Genomic DNA, 23,092 nt, shown 5'->3' with positions numbered 1-23,092 from the left:
TATAGAATAATGCAATTGAACAACTTCGAGGGTAAAATTGATGCGAAAATATGATATGGACAAAAATAGTAAATTGAGTTTACTATAAGGGCAAAAGTTACCCTTTTACCTTATTTTTAGATATATTTTTTGTTTAAAAATTAATAAACCCTTAATTTTTTATTGTATTACATAATATATGAACTATCACATTAATAAATTTAACGATCATATAGCATTACAATTATTAAAAACAAAATTCATATTTTAAGTAATTTATTTAATATATTTTTAATACATTTTTAAAGAAATATTTTTTTAAATATACTTATTATTTGAATAAACGTATGATTTCTTGTCCAACATTAACTATAATAAATTTAGCACGAGGAATTTAATATTCAGCCAAGAAAAACTATATTAGCCTGCAGTTTGCCGCCAGGATGTCGTTGTTCGGCAAAAAACGTGGGATTCAGGGAAAATAAAACTGACAAGTAAAATATGGTCTGTGACCAAAGTCCTGATTATTTCATCATGATCAACTTAATCCAAATACCGGACATGTCAGGCTGATTTGTTCGGTGTATAAAAAAAAAAAACCAAATTCGTAAATGAGTTTGGAATATTCTAGGAAAAAGGAACATGTTCTAAATGTGATATAAAATTTTAATAAATATTTTTGTACTATTAAATACTAATAAATATTATATGTAATTGTAATAAACATTGTATTTTTAGGGGAAAAATATACATTAAATTTCAAGGCACAATCATTGAGTAGGACAAAAATTTGATCTTATTTATCATACAATAAATATAACGAATAACACAATAACAATTTTAATCTTAATCTTAATGTTTACACCTTTATAATCCGCATCGGTACAAACCCTAATATTGATCATCCATCGTTAGTATATGTTGTTTTTATTTTATTTTTTATGTCATATTTTCATTTTTATTTTCTTCATTTTTTTTAGTTTTTAATAACTCTATCTTTATTGCATTTTTCGATCGTTTGATCATTATTTTCGTTTATCATTTTTCTCATGGATGAGTTTCACATCGTCACGACTGATCAAGATGGCGCTCATTTGTTATCACGTTGATCTTTCATGCTTTGGACCCTCTAACTAAATTTAGATACGCGATTTGTGTTCGTTGATAGTTTTCTCACGTTGCTCGATTCGAATTTACAGTTTGTCAGTGGTCTTTCAATAGTCTGGTCCCCTTTTGTGGTTCATTTACAGATGCGATCAGATTTGTTCATATCTACCTTTTATTCAAGTTTATTTGGATAGGTTTTTAACATTTTCCTTATATGGTTTTTTTGTGATCTTAAGTGGCTAGTTTATTATGTTAATGATTATAGGAAAATGTTCTTGTGATGTGTTTTAGTTTACCATTGTGCTTGTAAACTTTTATTGTAATTTAAATATTTTTCTATTTAATAAAACTAGTGGCTTCTATCTTGTCAAAAAAATCTTAATGTTTACACCTTTTATATATCAATTTAATTGTTTATTTTTTTCATTAATTTTAATTTTAATCTTTTAAATTATAAAATAATATTACATTATAATCATCATAGACTATTAAAAAAAACTTTAAACTTTTAAATTCTTTGTTTGGCACGCGACAACACCAATATTGGTACTAGTCATCAGTACCAATATTCATTGTTATTTCTTTATTTTCTTATATTGTATTTTTTTATGTTATTTTCTTTTAATTTTCAATAATTTTGACTCTATGACACAATTTTGTCGTCTTTATAGCATGTTTTTCTGTCTTTTGACACGTTTTCAGTCATTTGACATTTTTTCGTTTAATTTCTCATGGTTGGATTTAAAGACGCCTCGACTAATCTAGATGATACTTATTTGTTATCATGTTGATATTCTTTACTTTGGACCATCGAATTGAATTTGGATACGTATTTTGTGTTCGTAAATAGTTTTCTCACGTTGCTTAACTTTGATTTAATATTATATTGATCTTTCAATAGTTTAGTCTCATGTTGTGATTCGTTTATCGATGCAGTTAGACTATTCATATTTGTCTTTTGTTCAAGTTTCTTATACGAGTGTTTAACATTTTCTTTGTATTGTTCTTATATAATTTCAAATAACTAGTTTATTGTTTTAATAATTATAGTGATAAATCCTAATTATGAGTTTATTATATAATTGGATATTATCTTCTTTTTTTAATAAAACTAACAGCTTATATTTGCATAAAAATTAATCTTTCAAAATAATTAAATTCATTTTATCAATAATTATCAAATGATTAAAATTTGTATAAACATATACTATCGGGAGATTAATTAAAAAAAATGGTAAAGAAATAGGAAGGGTGAGATTGAAGCAGAGGCGGGTGTGGATTTGTTCCTTGCAGTACTAAGATTCTTTAAACGTCCATTTGGATAACTAATTGTACGCAAAATAATTGTGTCCCAACGCTGTCCCCTCCACACTGTCCCAGACAATAAATAACTGAATAACAGCTTTTTTTCAATCAAATTCCAAGTCTTCACTACTTTTTCCACGTGTACCTGTTCGGCTGTACCCCTTAAATACTTGGAGAAAATTATTCAGTAACTAAATACTTATGACTTTTTCATATTGAAACTCAGTTTCCAACAAAATTTTTGGATATTTCAATTAAGTTAAAAGTTTAATGTTATTAGTTTATTCATGTCAAGTTCCTTCTTAGGAATTAAGATAACATACGAATTAAGATACAGCCACAAATAATAAGAAATTCAAAGATAGAATCTTTTTATTACATAATAATACGAATAATAAAATAGTATGGAGTCATAGGCATCGTTGGTACTGTTTAGATTATTAAATCGCAACACTAAAAAGCTTAAAATAGATAATTAACGGTACCCATTACAAAGGCCGTAGCTTAGGTGTAAAATTTTCTTAAGCTGTTGCGATGGGAGCCGTTGTTTCTCTGGCTTTCATGGCTTCGAACCTCGGTTCCTTTGCCTGGAATTTCAGTGCTGCATAAAGCTTCATGTAATCTTCGAACACAAATTTTGGGTACAACTTTTTCTTCTCATCCGCGGCTTCTTTCTCCAGCAGGGCCGGCGCCGGGTAGATAACGGCGTCGCTACCAGGGTTGTAAAACGAAGCTATGGACATGCGAGCACCGTCGGTTTGGGCAATCACCCTATGCTCCACGCTCTTGTACTTGCCATTGGTGATGACCTCGAGCTGGTCCCCGAGGTTGATCACAATGGAGTGGCGCATGGGAGGAACATCCACCCATTCTCCGTCATTGAGTAGCTGGAGGCCGCTCACTTGGGCGTCTTGTAAGAGCAAGATGATGCCACCGGCATCCGTGTGAGCTCGGAGACCCTTGATTTTGTCTGGTGTCGGGCATGGTGGGTAGTTTGCAACTTTCGTGCCAAAGGTTGGACCTTTTGCCCCACAGAAAGCTTTTTTCAAGTATCCCTTCTCTAGTCCCAGATTCTCACACAACAAATCCAGGAGCTCTTCTGCTAGTTTCTCCAATTTCAGTGCAAATTCTTTCATCACCTTCCTGCAATTTTATTTTGATTGAATCAACAACATATATATACATACGGTTGAATCAACTGAGTCCTTGTTTATTTATACCTGTATTCATCAGAAAGATCTGGGACTTCAGCTATGTTTGATTGAGGGAGATGGCGCAAGTGGAACGTGCTTTCCCAATCCATATCAGTAACCTCAGCCTGGAGACCCTCAAGGGCCTCGATTGCTACTAGTTCCTTAAACCTCTGCTCCATGCATTTCTTGTAATGATCCTTGGTCAACCTTTCAACGGTGTTCAGGAACTCATGGGGAATCCCATGGTTCAGCACCTGCAACAAATGAAGAAAATGTCCAGGACGAGGAGCATACAATTAAAAGTAGGAAGGTGGTAGGTTTCGATAGATACCTCAAAGAAGCCCCAGTTCTCACAGGCATCTTTGATTTGCCCCATTGTTGCTGCTCTCTCCTCACCATTGAGTTTCCCCATGTTGATTACCGGAAAGTTTGCCATTTCTCTTTGTTTCCTCTTCTTTTCTCTCAAAAGTACTAGGAGTGTTATGGAAAAGCTTAGAATTGTATGATGCGGAGTAAAGGAAAGGGGTGGGGGTTATTTATAGATAGTTTCCAGTGAGGTTTAAAGGTCAAGTGGTGGGTAAAAAATAAATATTAAAGAATATAAAAATAGTCATTTTCTTCTAAAGAAACACCTAATGGTAAAATTGTGTTGAAGTAGCTATCGGGTGTTAGGCTTTTTGGGTCCATTCCCGCATTTTGATGGCTCTGCTCAGTTATTTCTTTCTTCGTAATTTTGACCAAAACAATATTCAGATTTAACTTATCCTTCAATAAAAAATTGAAGAGAAATCTTGACTCAATTGTTTCAAAAAAACATATATACATATAAAGAAACTTATCTAATTCGAATTATATACAAGATTTAACTATTATTAACTAGCCGCCGGGATGTCGTCATTTGGCAAAAATGTGGAATTCATGGAGAAAATAGTAAAAATAAGGTGTGTGACCAAAGTCGTGATTATTTGTTAACGATGAATCCAAATCTAAACAGTCAGACCGATTTGTTCGGAGTATCATAAAATTTACAAAGTTTAATTTATAAATTTATATTTTTATTAATTTAAAGTGAATATCAAGTAGTATATGTTGTAACAAAAATAATAATATGTGTTCAAAGATTATCAAAATATTAACATTGAACATTTATACCTGCATATGCGGTACTCTAACGTAATATCTTAAAGAATAACAATAATTCTTTAACCGCTGAGATCATTTGGTTCGTGCTCAAATTTACAAATTTAATACTATTAAAATAATGATAATATTAGCCAAATTAAAATCTTTTATAATTTATAATTTATCTTTAGTTTATATATCAATGCTTTCCGGATATTTTAATTTATATTAATGGAGCTCATTGAATGCCCTTAGTGATTAAAGAGAGTATTTTTTTAGGTTTGAACAGTTGTGCACGTGGGATGTATATATATTGTTAATAATTAAGAAATATTATGAACGTATACTAATGAAAAGGTTATAAAAAGGAGTAAATTTCATAATTATATTTCATTTTTATTTTGATCACTATGTTATAAGTTTCATTAATTACACTGTCTATTACATGATTAATTCAATAGTTAGGTGAAAATAAAATATTGGCGTTGGGCTTATCTTCCATTAAACAAAGATAAATTATAATTGTATAATTATATATGCAAGCATGTCTTATAAACGCCCGATATTATTATGAATATAAAAAAAATAAAAAAAAAGTCCTAAAACACACCTTTCCAATTGAGATGTGATACAATATCCAAGTACATGAGCTAATAGATTGTTGCATCAAATAATTTGATCAGTCTCTTATGATTGCATGCACAGAAACACCCACCGTAGGAATCCACCAATTCACATGTCATGTGTGAATAATGACAATTGTGTATTATAATCAGTAGTTAGATATGGACAAGTGAGCATGAAATACATATCCTGAGCTTCCCAAAAAATTTATCATGTCAAATCATTTGGCTCGCCTTGTGTCATTCATTTGGTTATTGATACTAACTATATTTTAGTTCAAAGCTAGTGTTTAAATAAAAACAAAATATTTTGAAAAAATATAGTTTTTTATATTTGATTTTATTATTTATGTATAATGTGAAATTCACAATTTTATTTTTAGTGTAATGAAGTATCTAGCTTTAACATTTATGTGCTATGTTACATCTAAAACTTTTTAATGGTGTAATTAGGTATCTCAATTTTTATTTTTTTAAACGGGTGTAGTGGTTAGGCATGTGAATGCTTACTGTATAGACTTGGGTTTGAATTTTTTTTCCCGAATAGTCTAGGATGATTATAAGAGATTATTGTTTAAATTTTTTTAACTATTGATAATGCTATTGATAATGTATAAATACCTACGAACATAATTGTTTGAGTCTAAAACTTCTAAAAAGAATAATATTTCTTATAATGACCGAGTACACTTAATGAGTTCAACTTCTGTTTGAATCTTAGATTTGACGATGTTTTATTTCCATCTATTCTTTAAACCAATAATGTAATAATACGTGTTACCACAATAGTAATACATGTCATTAACATAATTTATAATCAAGTTTTCAAAATCTAAATAAAATATAACCAATAATCAATCGGTCTAGTAAGATGAGACACTAGATTCTTTAAGTAAAGTTAGGGGTTTGAATCTGGGTGATTATGAATGAAGCAAACTTGGTCGAAAGGATTGCCCCTGTAATGAGCCTCTATAAAGCCTAATTTAGATTAATCAATCAATAGATTACATACAAGTCGTTGATTCAAAAAAATAAAATATAATTTTAGTGATCATTTTGTAAGTTGTTGAATTTGAATGATCAAATATGTTTTTCTTATAATCAGGCGACCATCTGTATAATTTACCCTATCTGCACGAATTAAACGCGTGATGTGATTTTTCTTATGACACGTTAAATCAAGTTGTATCCTTTTACGAACCAGCCAAAGAAATCAACTTTGTTTTTTTCTTTTTTGAATCCTCGTCTGTTTTTTAAGCAAAAACTATTCACGCCGAGTCTATGCTCCTTGTGTGATTCAATGAATGGTTCATTTTAAATATTACTACAATATTTCAAATTACAATTAAGGACCTATAAAAGAATATATAAGTAATAACGAAGGCAGAAACGTATTTATGATTTTATCAAACCTAATCAAGCTAACGTGTTAAAATGAGCTCAAATTCAAATTTATTTATACATTTCAATGTCATAAACTTTGAATTAGAGGTTGATTTGACTTCACTTTTATCTATTAATAAGTAATTATTTTTAAACATATCAAAATTATATAAAAGTAATTATTAATTTTGAAATTCGTGGTATACGTGTGTGTTCATTAATGAGTCTAGAAAGATGTACAAATTATACGTGAATAATTAATTAATTTGAAATGCGTTGTGATAGTAGTAGATAGAAGAATATTCAAATAAAACTATTTGCAAGACAAATATTGTAACTATATTATCAACATTTGTTAGTATAGTGGGTTGAGGTATTAGATTTTTTTAAGTAATGTTAAGGGTTTGAATCCTGATATTTGCGAATGGAATAAACTAGGGTAGGGAGTGGCGTCTTTGCCTTTCTATATAGTATCTAATCTGGATTAGCCGGTCAAAAGATCAGATAATAGTGATTATAAAAATATTGTTTTCCAATTCTTCATTGAAATAAATAACATTAAATTTACCAAAGGAAAAGGAAGACGTGGACGTTAAAGCCTTTATTTAATTTGAAATAGCTAAAAAGCTTGCACTTATTTAGTGAGATTATTAGTTTCTGAAAGGCAGTGCTTACTTTTTAAGTATCATGTAGTGGGAGACAGTTCGAAAGGCCCTTTAGTTATGTTGGAATCACAATGTAGGTAGTTTATCATATTTATAATTGTTTGATTAAACATAAAAGAACCGTAGCCGTTCTTATATTATATCACATAATGCATTCTGGTTTTTTATATATATAAAGCTGAGTTCGAAAGGTGGTGGGGGCTTGATTTTTATTAATCAAGATTACATTTGCATTAGTAGTGTTTACACTTGTTGATACCACATTTGAGGATCGTACGGAATGTTTTGATAACGTAAGACGGCCAACCACACTCTCTATTATTTCAAACATTCTTAATGGTCTAGAAAATTCGCAATTTCCTAAAGCTTTTAAATACCTACCCAATGAATTTTTAAAGGTTAAAGGGTTTAAATACTCTTCAATTTTCTCCCTCGAAACAACAAGTCAAGTTTAGTTTTTATTTATGTATTAAAACCGTAAAAATCAAATATCTTAATTAATATTAATTATTTTTTATTATTTTATCCCACGTCATCTTATTAAGATCATCAATTTATTTAAAAATACCAACACCAATAATGGTGGGGTTTATAAATATGGGCATGGAAGTTCTTATCAGGGTTTTCTTTTTAAATTAAATAAAAAAATATGTTCTAAAAAGAAAAGGCCAAGCAATGTCTGCTTCTGCTAGATGGTAGCTACCGAATTGCTAAATTAGACTATTATAGTTTGTATTTTTCTTCTCAATTCGTTTTACGTGGCTGCTACCTATTTTAATCTCTTTAATTTTCTTTCCATATATATTCAATAATTTTCCATTTTATATAATTATTATTCATTAAATTGTCTTCCACAAAAAACGGTACAATGAACTCTTTTTCCCCAAATAATAAACGTGCAAAAAACAAAACAAAATTAAACGAATAATCTATCCGTTTATTATTCTTTATTTATTTTTTAATTGAAAATTACAAGTTTCGGTGGTTTAATTGTTTTAATGTGTTTGATGACAAATATAAAATCATATTTAATTGAATTTTTCAAAATAAATATTGTCAGAGATCGGTAAGTATTGAAATAAAGGTATGTTTCACTTGTGTTACAGTTGTACGTGCGTCGTTGCTTGATCCTTGTTCATATTATTATTTTGTGAATACTGATTGTTTAGGTGATATTATTATACCTCGAGGTAACGTGCTCTAATGTTTGTACGTCTTTCATTGCATATTCTGTAAATATGCATGTATGAACAATTTTTTAATGATTTGATATGTTTAATAAATATGTTAACTCTTATGTCTAGATTATTTTGTGTCTGTATGACGTGATGTATGTTTTATTTGTATATATGAGTAATCCATAGGACATTTCATATTGGATAACCTAATAAGTTTATTTTAAATCTGAAATATAATCATATCTCATATTACATTATGTATGAGATAGATTGTATATGAGGAAGTTATCGATAAATTAAGCAACATTTCTTTCATAATTACCTCGTTTTAACTTTGCATTTAGTCAAACGAAATAGTAGTTCATAGTAAATGGTCATCCTACAAAGTCTATAGTATTGGCTTTAATATCATCTTCGAGATTATTGTAATGTTTTTTTACTATTCTTTTACCTAAGCATATAAACGTGAAAAAGCCGGGGAGGGTCCATCGATTTTACAGCTGTAATCCAATTAGGGTAAAATCTTCAATATATATATATTTAAAAAATTAATAACAACAAGAATGACGGTTGGGTTCATAAATATGGGAATGGAAGTTCTTATTAGGGTTTTCTTTTAAAATAAAAGATATGTAGTAAAAACAAAAGGCCAAGCGCTAGTTGGTAGCTACCAATGGCTTAATTAGACTATAATACTTTGTATTTTTCTTCTCAATTCCTTTTACGTGGCTGCTACGTTTTTTTTTTTGAATGAAGGCTGCTACCTTATTTTAATCTCTTTGTTTTTTCTCTCTTCATATATATATACACAATAGTTTTCCCGTTTTAAATAATTATTATTCAGTAAATTGTCTTCAACAAAAATGGTACAATGAACCCTTTTTTCTCAAATAATAAACGTAACAAAACAAATAATCCATTATTTTTTTGGTGAATACAAATAATCTATTTTTTAATTAAGCCAAAATATAATTATGACACGTGTCACTTGATGATTTTTAACGGTCATTATTACATAGAAACCTAAAAGTGTAACGGATAAAACGTTAGACACCTATTTTTAATGAATTTTTTTAAACACCTAAAATTAACTTAGGGTATAGTTTGAGAACTTATTTTTATATTAAGCCTTTTTAGAATGATAGAATTGAAATCTTGTCATTTAGGGAAACCGAAATACAATTTTTACTATTTTTCATCACTAAAAAAATAGTGGGTGGAACTAATTTAGGACTAAAAATTGTTAAATTATGAGTTTAGTCATTTTAAAGTGAAATTATAATTTGGGGGTGAAACTCATTACATTTAATAGTTATTTTTTCATCACTTAATTTTCAAATTTTGGAACAACAACTTAATTAAAAATTTAAGATCTATGTGTTTATTTACAAACTATTGGATGAGATAATGATATATTATTTATGCTTGTTTTTAAAACTTATCATCATATGATTTATTAATAATGAATAAATTATGGGATCAATTTTATGTGCCATTTATTAATATTGATAATAAATTTTTGAAATGAAATTATGAGAAAATGAATGGCAAATTTCGGTGGAATAAGTTTTCATAATTATAATGTTCATTGAATTTCATGGCATTATGTTTTGCTGACAAAATAGGGATCAAAAAGAGAGGTGGGCCATAGCTTTCTTTGAAACCCAACTTTCTATTTATTTATCTCTTCTCATAGTTGGTATTGGTAGGTCCTTTGATTTTGAAAACTCTCTTCATCCACTTGCTTTTTTTCTCTAATTTCACTCGGAAATTCCCATGCGTATGGGGATTTACCACACTATTGATTTTCGTGTAGATTCATATGGGTTGTACATTACAAGTGTGTCAAACGATTAGATAGACGATGGTTTAAGATTTTAGGATGGATTATTAGGAGTGAACGCAAGATTTTATGTTACAAAATGAACTTATGAAATTTTAGATGAATGAAAATAGATTATTAGAAAAAATACAAAGAAAGTACTTAAATTATATAAGAATTTAAAATTTTCCGTCTTCTTCTTGATCCATTCCTGGTAATCAGCCTATTTCAACTACAGACATCCCGAATGCTGTTAGGGTTGAAACTAAAAGTGGTCCAAAACAGAAGGATAGGGTGAATAGAGTGTAGACTTCTTGACAAATAGAAGATGGTTAGGTTTGAAATCTGTGAAACCCAATTGTCCATTGCATACCATAGCTGTATCCTTTGATCACTTTTGTCATCATACACCTCAATATCAATCTCACTAAATTAACGCCTCAACTATTTGCTCATTATTTTATGGTTATATATGTAATTGGCTTTTTCATTGAATATGATTTTATTGGGATTAGGAGAAACTGATCCAATTTCTAATAAACCATCTTCCTGTTGTGATTTACTTGGGGTATATATGGAAAAAAAAGCCCCCAAAGTCCACAAGATCTGCGAGCCTTAATACTTCACGGGCTAATCATAAACTAAACATCATGGGCTATGTATAACAAATCTGAAATTCTGCTATTCCTATTATTTGCTTATAATCTTTTTGAGGAATTTTATCCATTAATACTATGTATTCATATAAATTGCAGAACAATATGTAAAATTGTTATGTCTAAAAGCATGTAAAATGTGCCAGTGGCATTCCTGCAGCAACCAAAGTTAGGAGCATGACTCGCATTATAATTTCTTAAAGCCCATTGTCAAACTTGTTTCACCCGAATTTCAAGATACCGTCGGATAATTTTTTTTTAAAAAAATGTTGAAAAATTAACCATTGCATTTAAGCAGTAAAAAATGTTTGGTATAGTAATAAATTAGAGATTAATAGTTGATGCATCATATACATTATATGCCCCATCAAATTTTAAAATTGAATTTATTTTTGATGATGCATTATGATCTCATTCATTAACGGTATATAAAATTATATACCATCAATGCATCAAAATGTACTGTAAAATTAACCATTAAATGAGAAATAAATTCTCATTCTATAAGATAACTTTTATTTTGGAATATCAAATCTATTCAAAAATTAATTAAGTTGAACCAATCAGTAAGATTGGACGGGTCCAGTTGCTTATTGATGTAACTATTAGTAAGATATCCGAGTGATTAATGTTGCAACCTATAGATTAGTAGTTGAATTCGTGGTTTCACAAATTTCGTCCTAACCCAAGAAGCAAAGCTAATAATGCAACTGAAAACCAGAAATATAAAAGCTTGCTTCAACAGTTGACTATTAAATAAGCAGGGCATCCATGGGGTTATTTTGTAACCCAAATGGGTTATCTCAATAAATGGCGACAAGCAATAAGATAAAATGCACTCAACATATCTGTAGTTTGTATTCACTATCTCAAGACCATATTATACTAGGAAAAACAGAAGCAGGCATTATTTCAAGCCGAATATCAAATATGTATCAAGGTTGTGATACGCCGGAGCTGCGAAATTCGTTTAGCTTCACTACCTGGGCTTTAAAAGGCACGCCCGGGACGCGAGGCACAGCCAGGCACTGAAGGTAGTTCCCGCCTGGGTTGAGGCGAGGCGAATTACAAGAGGCGACGGAAGGTGTGCGCCTAAGGGCTTTAGGCGCCGGGCACAGCACCTTTGCGCTTTTCAGATTTTTTTTAAGATATTAATATTTTTAATAAATAATTATATTTTAATTTAAAAAAATCATCTAACTTTAATCTCAGTCTCTCAAGATGTAAAATTGGGGGAAAAAACTCACCAAACATAATCCCTAACATTCTCTCTCCATTGTCCTCTTCACTATAATATTATATAAAGAACTATAATATTATTTATCATGTTAGTTTGAGTACAAAATATAATATACACTTGATCTATATTATATTACAAACAGTGAGGCCCTCACATACGAAAGGGACGCGCCTACGCCTAGGCTCCAAGGATCTTTTCACTACTCTATATTCTCACAATCTCCTAATCATAATTACAGTCAGCCTCAACAGGCACAGCTTCAATGGCACATCAAAGCCAGCTATTTCAAACCCACAATCTTTATAATGTAAAGCATGTAGTTGGAACAATTTTGGGCAAATTCTATCCGGAGCCAACACAGACAAATAATTATATAAAAAACAGAACACCAATCAAATGCAACTCAAAACATTCATTAAACCCAAAAACCATGCACTAAATTGAGAACAGTAGCACATATATAACACCTCAAAAAGACAGTCTTTCTAAAACCCCTCAAGCTGATGCTAAAATAAAGACATTTTTAACACATCAAAAAGATAACCAGACCGGGAACATACAAAGCTCATCCTCCAATCGTCCCAATCGGATCAGATTTAGTCACCCTTCTTCCTGAAAGAGCAACCTTCAGTGAGCCTAGCTCTACCGCCAGTCGGCTGGCATAGAACCGTCTGGCAGTTTCCACACACCACCACAGTTTGAGAGTGGCTAAATACAGTCGTTCTGCCATTTAAAGAAACCCAGAAATTTAGATTAAATATCCCTCAAGAAAATTCCATTTAAAACAAACAATAACCTAAAATACCAATGTGAACTTACATGTTGAAGCAGCCTTGGCATTTGACATCCTTTGAGATAGCAAAAATAGAGGAGAACCAAGTTAACCCACAATACAGAACAAATCATGATATGAAAAACAAAGAAAAGTCTAAACATATTACCATGAAGAAGGAATTGGGAGACTGAACGAGACGCTTGAGCTTGTGCTTCTTCTTCTCGAGCTCGGCAGGAGGATTCAACAAATCGACATCGTTTTGAAGAACCTAAAACCACACCCAACATAACAACATAAAAAACATTAACAAAGCGAAGTGCAATGTTATTGGGTTAAAAACTATAAGAGAAATACAAAAACAGAGCCTGAAAATTGATAAATAAATAAAAAACGTGAAGTGAACAGATGGAAATGCCTAAAATGAAGATGAAGAGGAAAGTACGAAGGGAGATTTACCATGTTTGCGTTTTGCGGAATGAAAGCTTGAAGGTCGACAGCGCCGCCGTGAAAGGATTTTAGTTTAGGGTTTGGGATTTGGATTTTTGGGCCTCCCGATATATAAATGTTTTATTATTTTATTTTGATCAAAAATAATATTTAATTAACAATTAAATATTATTAATTAAAAAAGAGTTTACAGTTTTTGGATGAGCCCATACGAGTAAATACTATTTACGCATGTGAGATTTTCAGAGGAATATTTTTATTCTTTTATATACATTTCAATAATCTTTTATTCATTTAACCAAACACTGTAATCTTACATTCCTGCTAAATGAATCAAACACAACAATACAACATTCCCATTAATGTGTTAGGTAATGTTACATTCCGGTAATCCTATTCCGGAAGGTAATGCTACATTCCATGAACCAAACGCACCTCTAAAGAAATAAAATTTCCAATTCCCAGTTGATGTGAGATTCCGTATGTATAAATAATCAACCTTGATATCAATACAAGACTCGTCAACTCTCAAAATCGTTTTATTTCAGGGCTCTAGTTTTCCTCTTCAATGGCAACGGTTTCCATTCCCTATCAATCTAATGTTGTTTTCCACCGTCTTCGTCGTATTATTGCACTACAAACTTCTCCTATACTTCCCCATCACGCCCAAGTTAGGTTAAGCATCAACATTAATCTCGTCTATCGTGATCCTGTAACTAATAATTTGATCCCTTCTTCCATCAATCCCTTTCCCTCACAGGAACTCATTTGTTTTAGTCTCAACGTATTGCAAGACCTTGACATGTTTAGTGATATTGTTACTCCAGTATTTACAAGACTTGGAATTAATGTACATTTTTATCTTACTCTGATACCCTTATAGAAATCGTACAACGTGGAATTGGAATTACAAGTGAAGCGTATGACAGAGGACATTATTGCAGACTCTTGTATTTAGAATTTGTAGCTTCTTTGAAAGAAAGCCAGGTGTTTGCATATTCTTAGTAATATATTGTTTTGATTATATTTGAATAAAAGTAGTGGTTTAAGTATCAAAAGCGGTGTATTCTTATACAAGAACCATGCTTGTACCCTTTGGAAGATAATCTTCTTATTAATATTATAGTTTTTGGCCTCTCTATTCTCATACAGCAATCTGCTTAACACGTCCATTGCATTTCTGTTAGTGCGATTCAGAACACACAGATCGGAATACTTAGTGCAGGTTTTGAGGTTTCACACATAAATCAATGGCTCTCAGGGAACTAGAAAATCCTTTGGTTTGACAAGATATAGGTTTTGTCAAATTATATGATAGTTCCATCCAACTTTGATGTTTATGCATTTCCTTCTACCTTCATACTTGGCTTGCCTTTCTGTTGCTTTGCCTTCTATGTTTACGGCTTTCGTATATCGAGTAATTCTGGTTTACAGGCAAATGCACCAGACACTTGAGAAGATTAAGCATGTGTATACTACGTTGTTGAAATCTGAATCTCAAACTTTAAATTCATGAAGATATTATATTATATTTTAAAAACAACAACATATAAAAATTAAAATTAAATATTAAATATTAAATATATTATTTTTTAATTTGCTCGCGAATTTTTTGAGTCGGATATCAAATAGCTCACTTTAGGTCGTCAAGAACTCGAGTCAAATTCGAGCTCAAATAGAATCCATTTGAGTGTTGATAGAGTCAAACTCGAGTAGAAGGATGATAAAGAATCAGTCAAGGGAGGAACAAATGAGCTCGCAATCTGATATTATACCAAATAGAGGATGATAAATTTGGGGTTTGATCAAAATAGTTGACAAGATTGCATAAGTTTTAGGACTAAAATTGTTATTATATTGTGATATATCATTATCTCCGTTAAGTTTTTGTGATCAATATAGAAATAAAACGTAACATTAAGTATGAATTTACTCTAAAAAACAATGAAGTGACCAAAACATAAACAAGATAATACATGGGATACCAAATAACGGGTTTCGACTCGACTTGACTTGATTGGGTCGAATTTTTGTTTAAAAAAATTGGGTTCATGTCAGGTCGGGTTAGGGTTTATGGTAAAAAATATTCAACCCAATCTGACATGAGAAAAATAAATAATTTTATCTTTATATTTATGGATAATTTCAATAATGTCCCTCTATATATTATTTTTTCAATTAAATCCCTATTTTTATCGAATAAAAATAATATATTTGTAATAAATATATTATTTCGGGTCGAGTCAGGTCAAATTCAGTTTTTATCTCAAATAGTCGGGTTAAATTCAGGTCGGGTGGAGGGTATATATATTTTTGGTCAGGTCGGATTCAGATGGAGTATGTATAATCTTCAGGTCGGGTCAGATTGACCGAAAATCTGACCCGACACAACCAATGCCCTTCCCTTATACGTCTCTTCTGAACAAAATTCAAAACTCAATTACCTTAAAAGAGAAAAAGATACATGGACATAGAAACTTTTGTTTAAAATCAAAACTACTCTCATAATCTACTTAAAAAAATCAAAACATAAAATGATTTGACATTACTTATTTACAGTAATATCAAACAAACAACGATTAAATTATTCAGCCCTATTGTACATTTTCACTTTTGACTATACCACCGGGATTGTCTGTATACTAAACCCTAGCTCTACCAAACATGCACGTTGATCTTATTCTCACGTGACATTTTCAAGCACATATAGCAAAAAAATGGGTCTTAAATGAGTTTTTCTTTTTCCATACCAAAAACAAAGAATATCATTTGACAGGCACATGAAACGTACCAATGGTGTGCAAGAAAGACCATTTCCATTATCTTCCGGCCATAAGGTTGACAAGAGCTTGATTTTCATAGAAAGAACCAACATCCCAATCCTCTGTCGAGGATGAAAGTGTCATTAAAGCAACCACTATGGATCTCATACTTGGTCGTAGCTGAGGGTTTTCATGTGTACACGCTTTGGCAAGCTGAGCCATCTGCAATTATATAACATCCTTAGCTTTTATCAAACTGAAAACACAATGAAATGAAAATCATAGCATATTCTTTCCCAGGAACTGGTCTCACCTTGAACACAGCGTCTAGTGTGTAATTTTCTTCAAGCCTCTCATCAATAAGCTTGCAAAATGCTTCTTTAGGATCAGGCTCATTAAGAGCATCCTCAAACTACAGAAGGAAAGGAGAGAAAAGGGTTTTAATTTGCCAAAAGAATTACTCAAACCACATTCCAAATTTCAACAATTGTATAAATCATTCAGCCAATTTGCTACAACTTCTCATGAATTGGAGTAGAGGGATTGAAAGAATATTAACCAGGGCAACAAGACCCTTTGATTCAGCAAGAGAGTCATTAGCCTTGACAATAGCTTCTTTAGCAGAAATAAGCTCATAGAGTACTACCCCAAAGGCATATACATCTACTTTGGGAGAAACATCACCGTATTGCGCATATCTGCAAACAAACATGAATTAAGTAAGTCCATTTTTACATGAACACCAATTTTTAGGCAGATGATAAAGCTCCTTAAGTACCGACTTCCAATGAGGGCATTCCAGAATACTAAACAAAATCAATTTTTTTTTCTATTCCAGAGCTAATGTAGTCTTATGTAGAATCTTTCAACTGAAATTCCTACTAATAAAAGAGCATAGTTAGCTTTCACTCCATTAGAGTAAACAGAAGCTGTGCAAGTGCAAAAAAGGGTAACTGATATTATATTTATCTTCCTTGCCAAATTAAAATTGGTATGTGGTGTTTTCGGTTAAAAAAATTTAACATCAGAAATATGGAGTATGATAATTGAACACTAATATCATGTCCATAATGATTGCAGAATTAAGTTCTGATATCCTCACCTCTCATGTGAAAACCACTTGCTTGTAGAAAAATCAAGCAAAATTAAATGGTAGAAAAATTCAAGAGAGTTTTTGTGGATATCCAGTAACGAGCAAGGAAGATTCTTGTATAATAATCATAACTACCGATAATAAGGACATGATTAAGCATCCCTCAAGTTAAAATCTCATAAAGTAAATGCATCAATATACTTTGACACAAACCTAGTACTGATATCAAGCCATATACTGGTAAGTTTCTAAGTTTCCCACCAATAATACAGAGTTCCTATAATCATGTGAGAACTCCACTTTTCCGAAAAGTTGTATCCTGGTCCAATTTATAGGCTTTCTAACAATAATGTTCACGGCATCTAGTTAAATTTTAGAAGTTTTCATGCCGACAATTTAACTGATTGCAAGCTATGTTGTTAGAACTCTTCATTTTTCTTAAATTACTAGTGTCTAACATTTGTTTCCGATACATGAACATAAAGATATGACTTCCAAGGATCGCACAAATACATGAAAAACTTAGAATAATCTAATCATACTCAATGTCCCATACATATGTATCTGACACTCACACCTGAGTTCCGAGTAACTTAGACTGTCAGTGTTTGTTCACATTTAGTTAAACCATTTTGGATTTGCTTTTCTAAACTAAGGTAGTTTTTAGCTCTGAGTTTCAAAAGTTCTTTTGGGGCTTTTATTTCAGAAAACACAAATAAGAACCAAACCAACTTAAAAATAAATCTAGCAGAAGTGAAATGATATATTTTGGTTTCTATACCCAACTGTTTTTGGTTTGATTTAGAAAATTATGAATTTTCTTATCCAAACTAAATCCCGCACAAACTATCTGATCTACCTCCAATCGCAAATTCATTGACGATATGAAGTTTCTAAATAGCAACCATTAAATTAGGTGAATGAAAATTTTATAAGAACTAGTAATTTCTCTAAAGGATCATTCGCCACTCTAGTCATAAGATCTAATGACAGTTAGTTTAGCCAATTGTTGAACTTAGGCATTGTCATTTACAATAGAATCCAATGAATTAAAAGTTGCATCAAATTAATACGAACAAAATTGATCTTACTCTGGTGGCATGTATCCAAATGTCCCAACAAGACGTGTGGGTAGTGATGCACTTCCGACTTCTGTCAGTTTTGTTAATCCAAAATCTGCAACCTGCATGCTACGTTAAATATGATTCAGTATAATAAAAACAAAAAGCTTTCAAACAGCCCACCTGATAAGAGATCAAGAAAAAAAAATAACCTTTGCACGAAACTTTTTGTCTATCAATATATTGGCTGATTTAATGTCACGGTGAATGTAAACAGGGACAGTATGCTCATGGATATATTCAAGACCTCTGGCTGAGTCGAGGGCGATTTGCACTCGATTAGACCAAGGAAGTGGCTCCCTGCCTGGAAATAAACAACAGATATCTGTTAGTGCTGCTTTGAGTCGATGGAAGTAGCAGTAATTTCCACATAAGGAATCTCACTTTGGCCTCTCAAATGCTGGCTTAGATTGCCATTCTCAATGAATTCGTAAACTAGGAAGAGAGAGCCTTCAACGCAATATCCAATTAAACGCACCTGAATTGGGAGTCCATATTAATATTCAATTTGAAGATAAATAACAGATAAAGATTCAGGCCATAACTTAAATGGATCGATGTCTAGAAAGGATACAAACTTTTTTTTTTCAAGAAAAAGAAAGCTCACTGATTAAGAAAAGCTAAACTACTTAATTAGTTGTGCACTATCACAGCTGCGATCAGATGCATAGTCAATTCAACGAGAATCTACTTAAACATTATACCTTATCTACATTATATTTCTTAAATTAAGAGAAAAGAGGGATTATGAAAACTAATGCATGAAGACTGTGTCGTAGGTGGATATAGACAGTTCCTCCGACTCATTGTACAATGGAGAACTCAAACAGGGCCTTTGGTTGTTTACCTATGGTGTTACACTTGAGTATCTACAAAATGGTATTCAGATTGACAGATGGAACAACGTTAAAGAAATATTTTCAATTTTCTATCCAACGATAGACAATTATTCAAAGATATATCATGCTCTAAAAGTTTCAGTTTGTCATTCACTCGCAGAACCCAAACACGAATGCACTTGATACACCTTTCCAAGCATGAGAAAAAGAAAGTACATTACCAGGTTCAGGTGATGAACACGTGTCAAAACCTTTAATTCAGCTAAAAATTCTTTGGATGCTTGCATATCCATCTTCTTGATTGCAGCTTCCTGCACATTGAGTAATAAACGCATGACAAATGTAATCAACATGAGAGGGCAATGGTTCGTTGATTCAGATGCACGTATATTTTCCCTCAAAAAGCATTAAAAAGAGTAACTGTACATTCAAGAACTGAAAGAAAAAAATTGCGTTCCTAGTAATTTTTATTGGTAAATTTAACCATATCTTGGCTTATTAATAAAAATGCAAGAAACAGCAAAGCTGTGTTTTCTCTGAATATAGGATACAATACGAACGGGTAATTCTGCCGTACGGCAGTCTAATATACGACTAAGAAAAAGCGTTATTAGAAATGTTAATGTTTTTTTAACATTTCTAGTAAAGCGCTACTAAAACTTTATTTTTTTCTACTTGAAATGTTAATTTTGCTATTGGAAATGTTAATTTTGCTACCTAATTTCCGATAGAAAAACCGGTAAAAAATAACATTTTAGGTAGCGCTCAATATTAACATTTCTGGTAAAAAAATAATATTTTAGGTCACGTTTTACCTTAAAAAAAATATTAATATTTTTAATAAAACTTTTTTTTAATCGTATATTAATTTTATCGTACTTTAGAGATCCCCTATACGAAAACACAATACTGACAGGCATGTTCAATAAACATGAAAACAGTGTAATAGATGTGACAGAACACATCAAACAACTCGTATCATTATCGACAGCTAATAATGACTTGACTAAATGTAATCAGACAATAAAAAATATACATTTATGAACTAACCTCGCCTCTCAAATTCGCATAGTAAACAGCCCCAAAGCCACCTTCACCAATCTTGTTAGCCAGACTGAAATTATCAGTTGCCTGGGCAAGTTCTTCATATGAGAATTCAACTGATTTGTCTACAGTAATGCCAGTTAGGCCCGGAGAAGCAGGAACAGCTGCAGTTGATTCTGCTGCATTACTTCCATAAACTAAACAGATCCCCCGAACAAAAGAAACATTGAGAAGAAAAGAAAAAGCAGGAACCAGTCAGCAATTAAGATAATGGTAATCAAGATTTACTAGCAAAGTACACTGGTTTTCATCGAAAATAAATAAATAGATATAATACAAAGTGTAGAGATAATGTTGTAACATTTATCCAAGAACAGAACAAATGATAGCCTAGGTTCTGAGAGAGGATGTAAAGTGCTAATTCTTGAACAGAGAACTTTAGGATATTAGAATGAAGACTAAAAGTATGTTCTTTTGCTCTACGTTCTGGAATAAAGGGCAGTAAATCAACTGGTTTTGCTAATTAATCACCTACTTGAACAGTGTTTTCAAATATTTAACTGGCAGAACTGTCTGAAGTTACTTGTAAAAAGCATTAAATTTGTGAAAAAGTCATTTTAGTTTAGTCGAAGTACCACAAACAAACAAAAAAGGGATAGAGAAGCAGTGCTCTACCATTCCCACCTTCAGCAGGTAAGTCTTGGGAGATTGTTGAAAGTAATGTTGTTCCCTTTCTCCTTCGGAAAAATCTAGCATAAATACCAAATGCCAGCAACAGAGCTACCACTATGGCTGCTATAGATATCCCAGCGATAACTCCACCTGAAAGTCCTGTTTATATGAAGGCAAGATATGAAGTCAAAAGTAAAACAAATTATCAATCAATGAACATCCCAATATCATAATCATCACAAAAGCGACATGCAAAGAAGGCCAAACCACCTGTGCTGTAAACAGAAAGAAGAAACAAATTTAGAACTTCCGAAGTTAAAAATTTAGACAAATGATGATAATAGATTAACTGATTTCAAAATTTAATGTTTTATTATCTACCTTGATTTGAGGGGACGGAAACTATTGTCAGCATCTGCAAAAAAAAGTATCCCTTAGTGAGGCAAACTACCAGTTGTTTATGACACTTGGGATATACAGCCACAAAGCCATACCCTTGGCGTTTAAATATCGGCAAGTGGACCATATTGTGTAAAACCCACAGGTATCTAAACAACAGCCTAGTAATGAAAATATTTCACGTATTGAAAACAGATTGATACATAAATATACTCCAAACATCACCTGGATGACAATTAAACACGGAACACAGCAAGTAAAATGAATGGATACATTTTGATGACAGTGAAACAAATGTTGACATCATTTACAAAAAAATCAAACTCCCCCATCACTCTATGCAATAACATTGACCTTATAAATTTCCTACGTGAGAAAATCATTGTTGCAACTCAACTCCTAGAGAGTGAATTCTTTCTAGATCATCAACATTAGCTAACCTATGATCAATATTAGAGAGAAAAAACCGATGAAGCGGAATTTAAACTAAGTCAACTATTCATCTATCGCTAATGCAACCACTCACTAATTGGAAACTAAAACTGGTAATCATAGATCAAAATTAACCCTTTCTTTGTGCCATAAAGTCATCTTAATTTCACTTGCCTAAATAAACAAATGTTAAAGGAATCACCTCTGCCCGGAATATACACCAAGCCAGCCCCTGAGCTGAAATTTTCCCCGGGGTTGTAACTCTGCACCAAGCCAGATAAATCCGATGACAAATTCGTCTGGGTCAACACAGTATTCAAAGTCTCTTTCGGTCGGAGCGGGTACGTAATAAACAAACCGTAATCCCTGGAAATAACAGGATCTCCGCACGAACAATTAACCACCACATCAACCACCCCACTGTCCGGTATATTGGTCGGAGGGTAGCTATTAAAGCGCTGCAACCAATCAGCCGTCGTCAAACCTGAATAATATTCAGAAGCGATTTTGTCGTAAGTGTCGCCTGGTCGAACTGAGAAGGTGAAAACGTGGCCAAGGAAATCGCCATTGATGCAATCGCAAGGGAAAGGAACGTTGAGCCTGCTAAAAGCCTGAACACTGTCTTTGTTATGAACTTGCCTGTTGTAAATAAGGATTGGATCGAAATTAAGTGTCGAGAACGGTACGATGCTGGAGCTGAGAACCTCGGATATGAAGGTCAAGTTCACTCCTTGCCAAACGTAGTATGACGCTAATGCTAAATCGCATCCTCTGCTGCATCTTGATTCTACTGAAATCGACGAAATTGAGATAAAAAGCAACAGAATTGAGATTAATTTCAGCATTTCGGGAAACTGAAAACCCAAGATTTCGAATTTGGGGGGTTTAAAAGGGAGGAGAGTTGAAGGCGAACGGAGGATAAATTTGAGAACGTTGACCGGAGATATTTGAAAATTGGGTGATGATGAACTGGGAAGGAGAAAGAGATGTGACGTTGAAGTGGTTAGTAGGTAATTTTGGCGCTTATTTGATTATTGTTTTTTCTATTGAATTAATTTAATTGTCGCCTTGCTTGCAGCTGAGTGTGTCGTGCCAAACAATTATGATTTCCCGCGGTTTTATTTTTTGTATTCGGAGAATGGTAGTCACACTCTCGTCACCCTGTCATGTGTAATGCACCACCTTTTGGAAGGCGGCGATGCCGGCTGACTCTGTCCACGTTGCTAGCAAATATT

At 32.2% G+C, this 23,092-nt stretch overlaps 3 protein-coding genes across 4 annotated transcripts; all 3 read right to left on the bottom strand.

Annotated features, from left to right (window-relative positions):
- Nucleotides 1–2,901: 2,901 nt before the first annotated feature.
- On the bottom strand, nucleotides 2,902–20,255 carry LOC120114009 (1-aminocyclopropane-1-carboxylate oxidase 3-like). The gene is made up of 5 exons (XM_039135042.1): nucleotides 20,250–20,255; nucleotides 16,458–16,460; nucleotides 3,916–4,024; nucleotides 3,612–3,838; nucleotides 2,902–3,534 (listed from the first exon to the last, which is right to left on the bottom strand). The coding sequence occupies exons 3-5, from the start codon at nucleotides 4,018–4,020 to the stop codon at nucleotides 2,913–2,915; spliced, it is 954 nt and encodes a 317-aa protein (XP_038990973.1). The 5' UTR covers nucleotides 4,021–4,024; nucleotides 16,458–16,460; nucleotides 20,250–20,255; the 3' UTR covers nucleotides 2,902–2,912.
- LOC120114012 (40S ribosomal protein S27-2-like) lies at nucleotides 12,657–13,587 on the bottom strand. Its single transcript, XM_039135044.1, has 4 exons — nucleotides 13,505–13,587; nucleotides 13,215–13,316; nucleotides 13,093–13,121; nucleotides 12,657–12,996 (listed from the first exon to the last, which is right to left on the bottom strand). The coding sequence occupies exons 1-4, from the start codon at nucleotides 13,505–13,507 to the stop codon at nucleotides 12,870–12,872; spliced, it is 261 nt and encodes an 86-aa protein (XP_038990975.1). The 5' UTR covers nucleotides 13,508–13,587; the 3' UTR covers nucleotides 12,657–12,869.
- Nucleotides 16,073–22,826, bottom strand: LOC120114008 (lysM domain receptor-like kinase 3). 2 transcript variants are annotated; one of them, XM_039135040.1, is made up of 13 exons: nucleotides 22,060–22,826; nucleotides 21,408–21,441; nucleotides 21,297–21,301; nucleotides 21,030–21,185; nucleotides 20,361–20,551; nucleotides 19,532–19,621; nucleotides 18,856–18,949; nucleotides 18,624–18,775; nucleotides 18,442–18,533; nucleotides 16,817–16,955; nucleotides 16,571–16,669; nucleotides 16,301–16,479; nucleotides 16,073–16,170 (listed from the first exon to the last, which is right to left on the bottom strand). In XM_039135040.1, exons 1-12 carry the CDS (start codon nucleotides 22,700–22,702, stop codon nucleotides 16,315–16,317), a joined length of 1,860 nt encoding a protein of 619 aa, XP_038990971.1. In that variant the 5' UTR covers nucleotides 22,703–22,826; the 3' UTR covers nucleotides 16,073–16,170; nucleotides 16,301–16,314. The 2 variants fall into 2 exon arrangements, with proteins under 2 accessions (XP_038990971.1, XP_038990972.1); XM_039135041.1 differs by having other exon boundaries at nucleotides 16,076–16,173; nucleotides 16,304–16,479.
- Nucleotides 22,827–23,092: the final 266 nt, after the last annotated feature.

The sequence above is a fragment of the Hibiscus syriacus genome, unplaced genomic scaffold (assembly GCF_006381635.1).
Source record: "Hibiscus syriacus cultivar Baekdansim isolate YM2019G1 unplaced genomic scaffold, ASM638163v2 tig00110216_pilon, whole genome shotgun sequence".
Taxonomy (NCBI): Eukaryota; Viridiplantae; Streptophyta; class Magnoliopsida; order Malvales; family Malvaceae; genus Hibiscus; species Hibiscus syriacus.
This window is presented reverse-complemented; position numbering and strand designations above follow the sequence as displayed.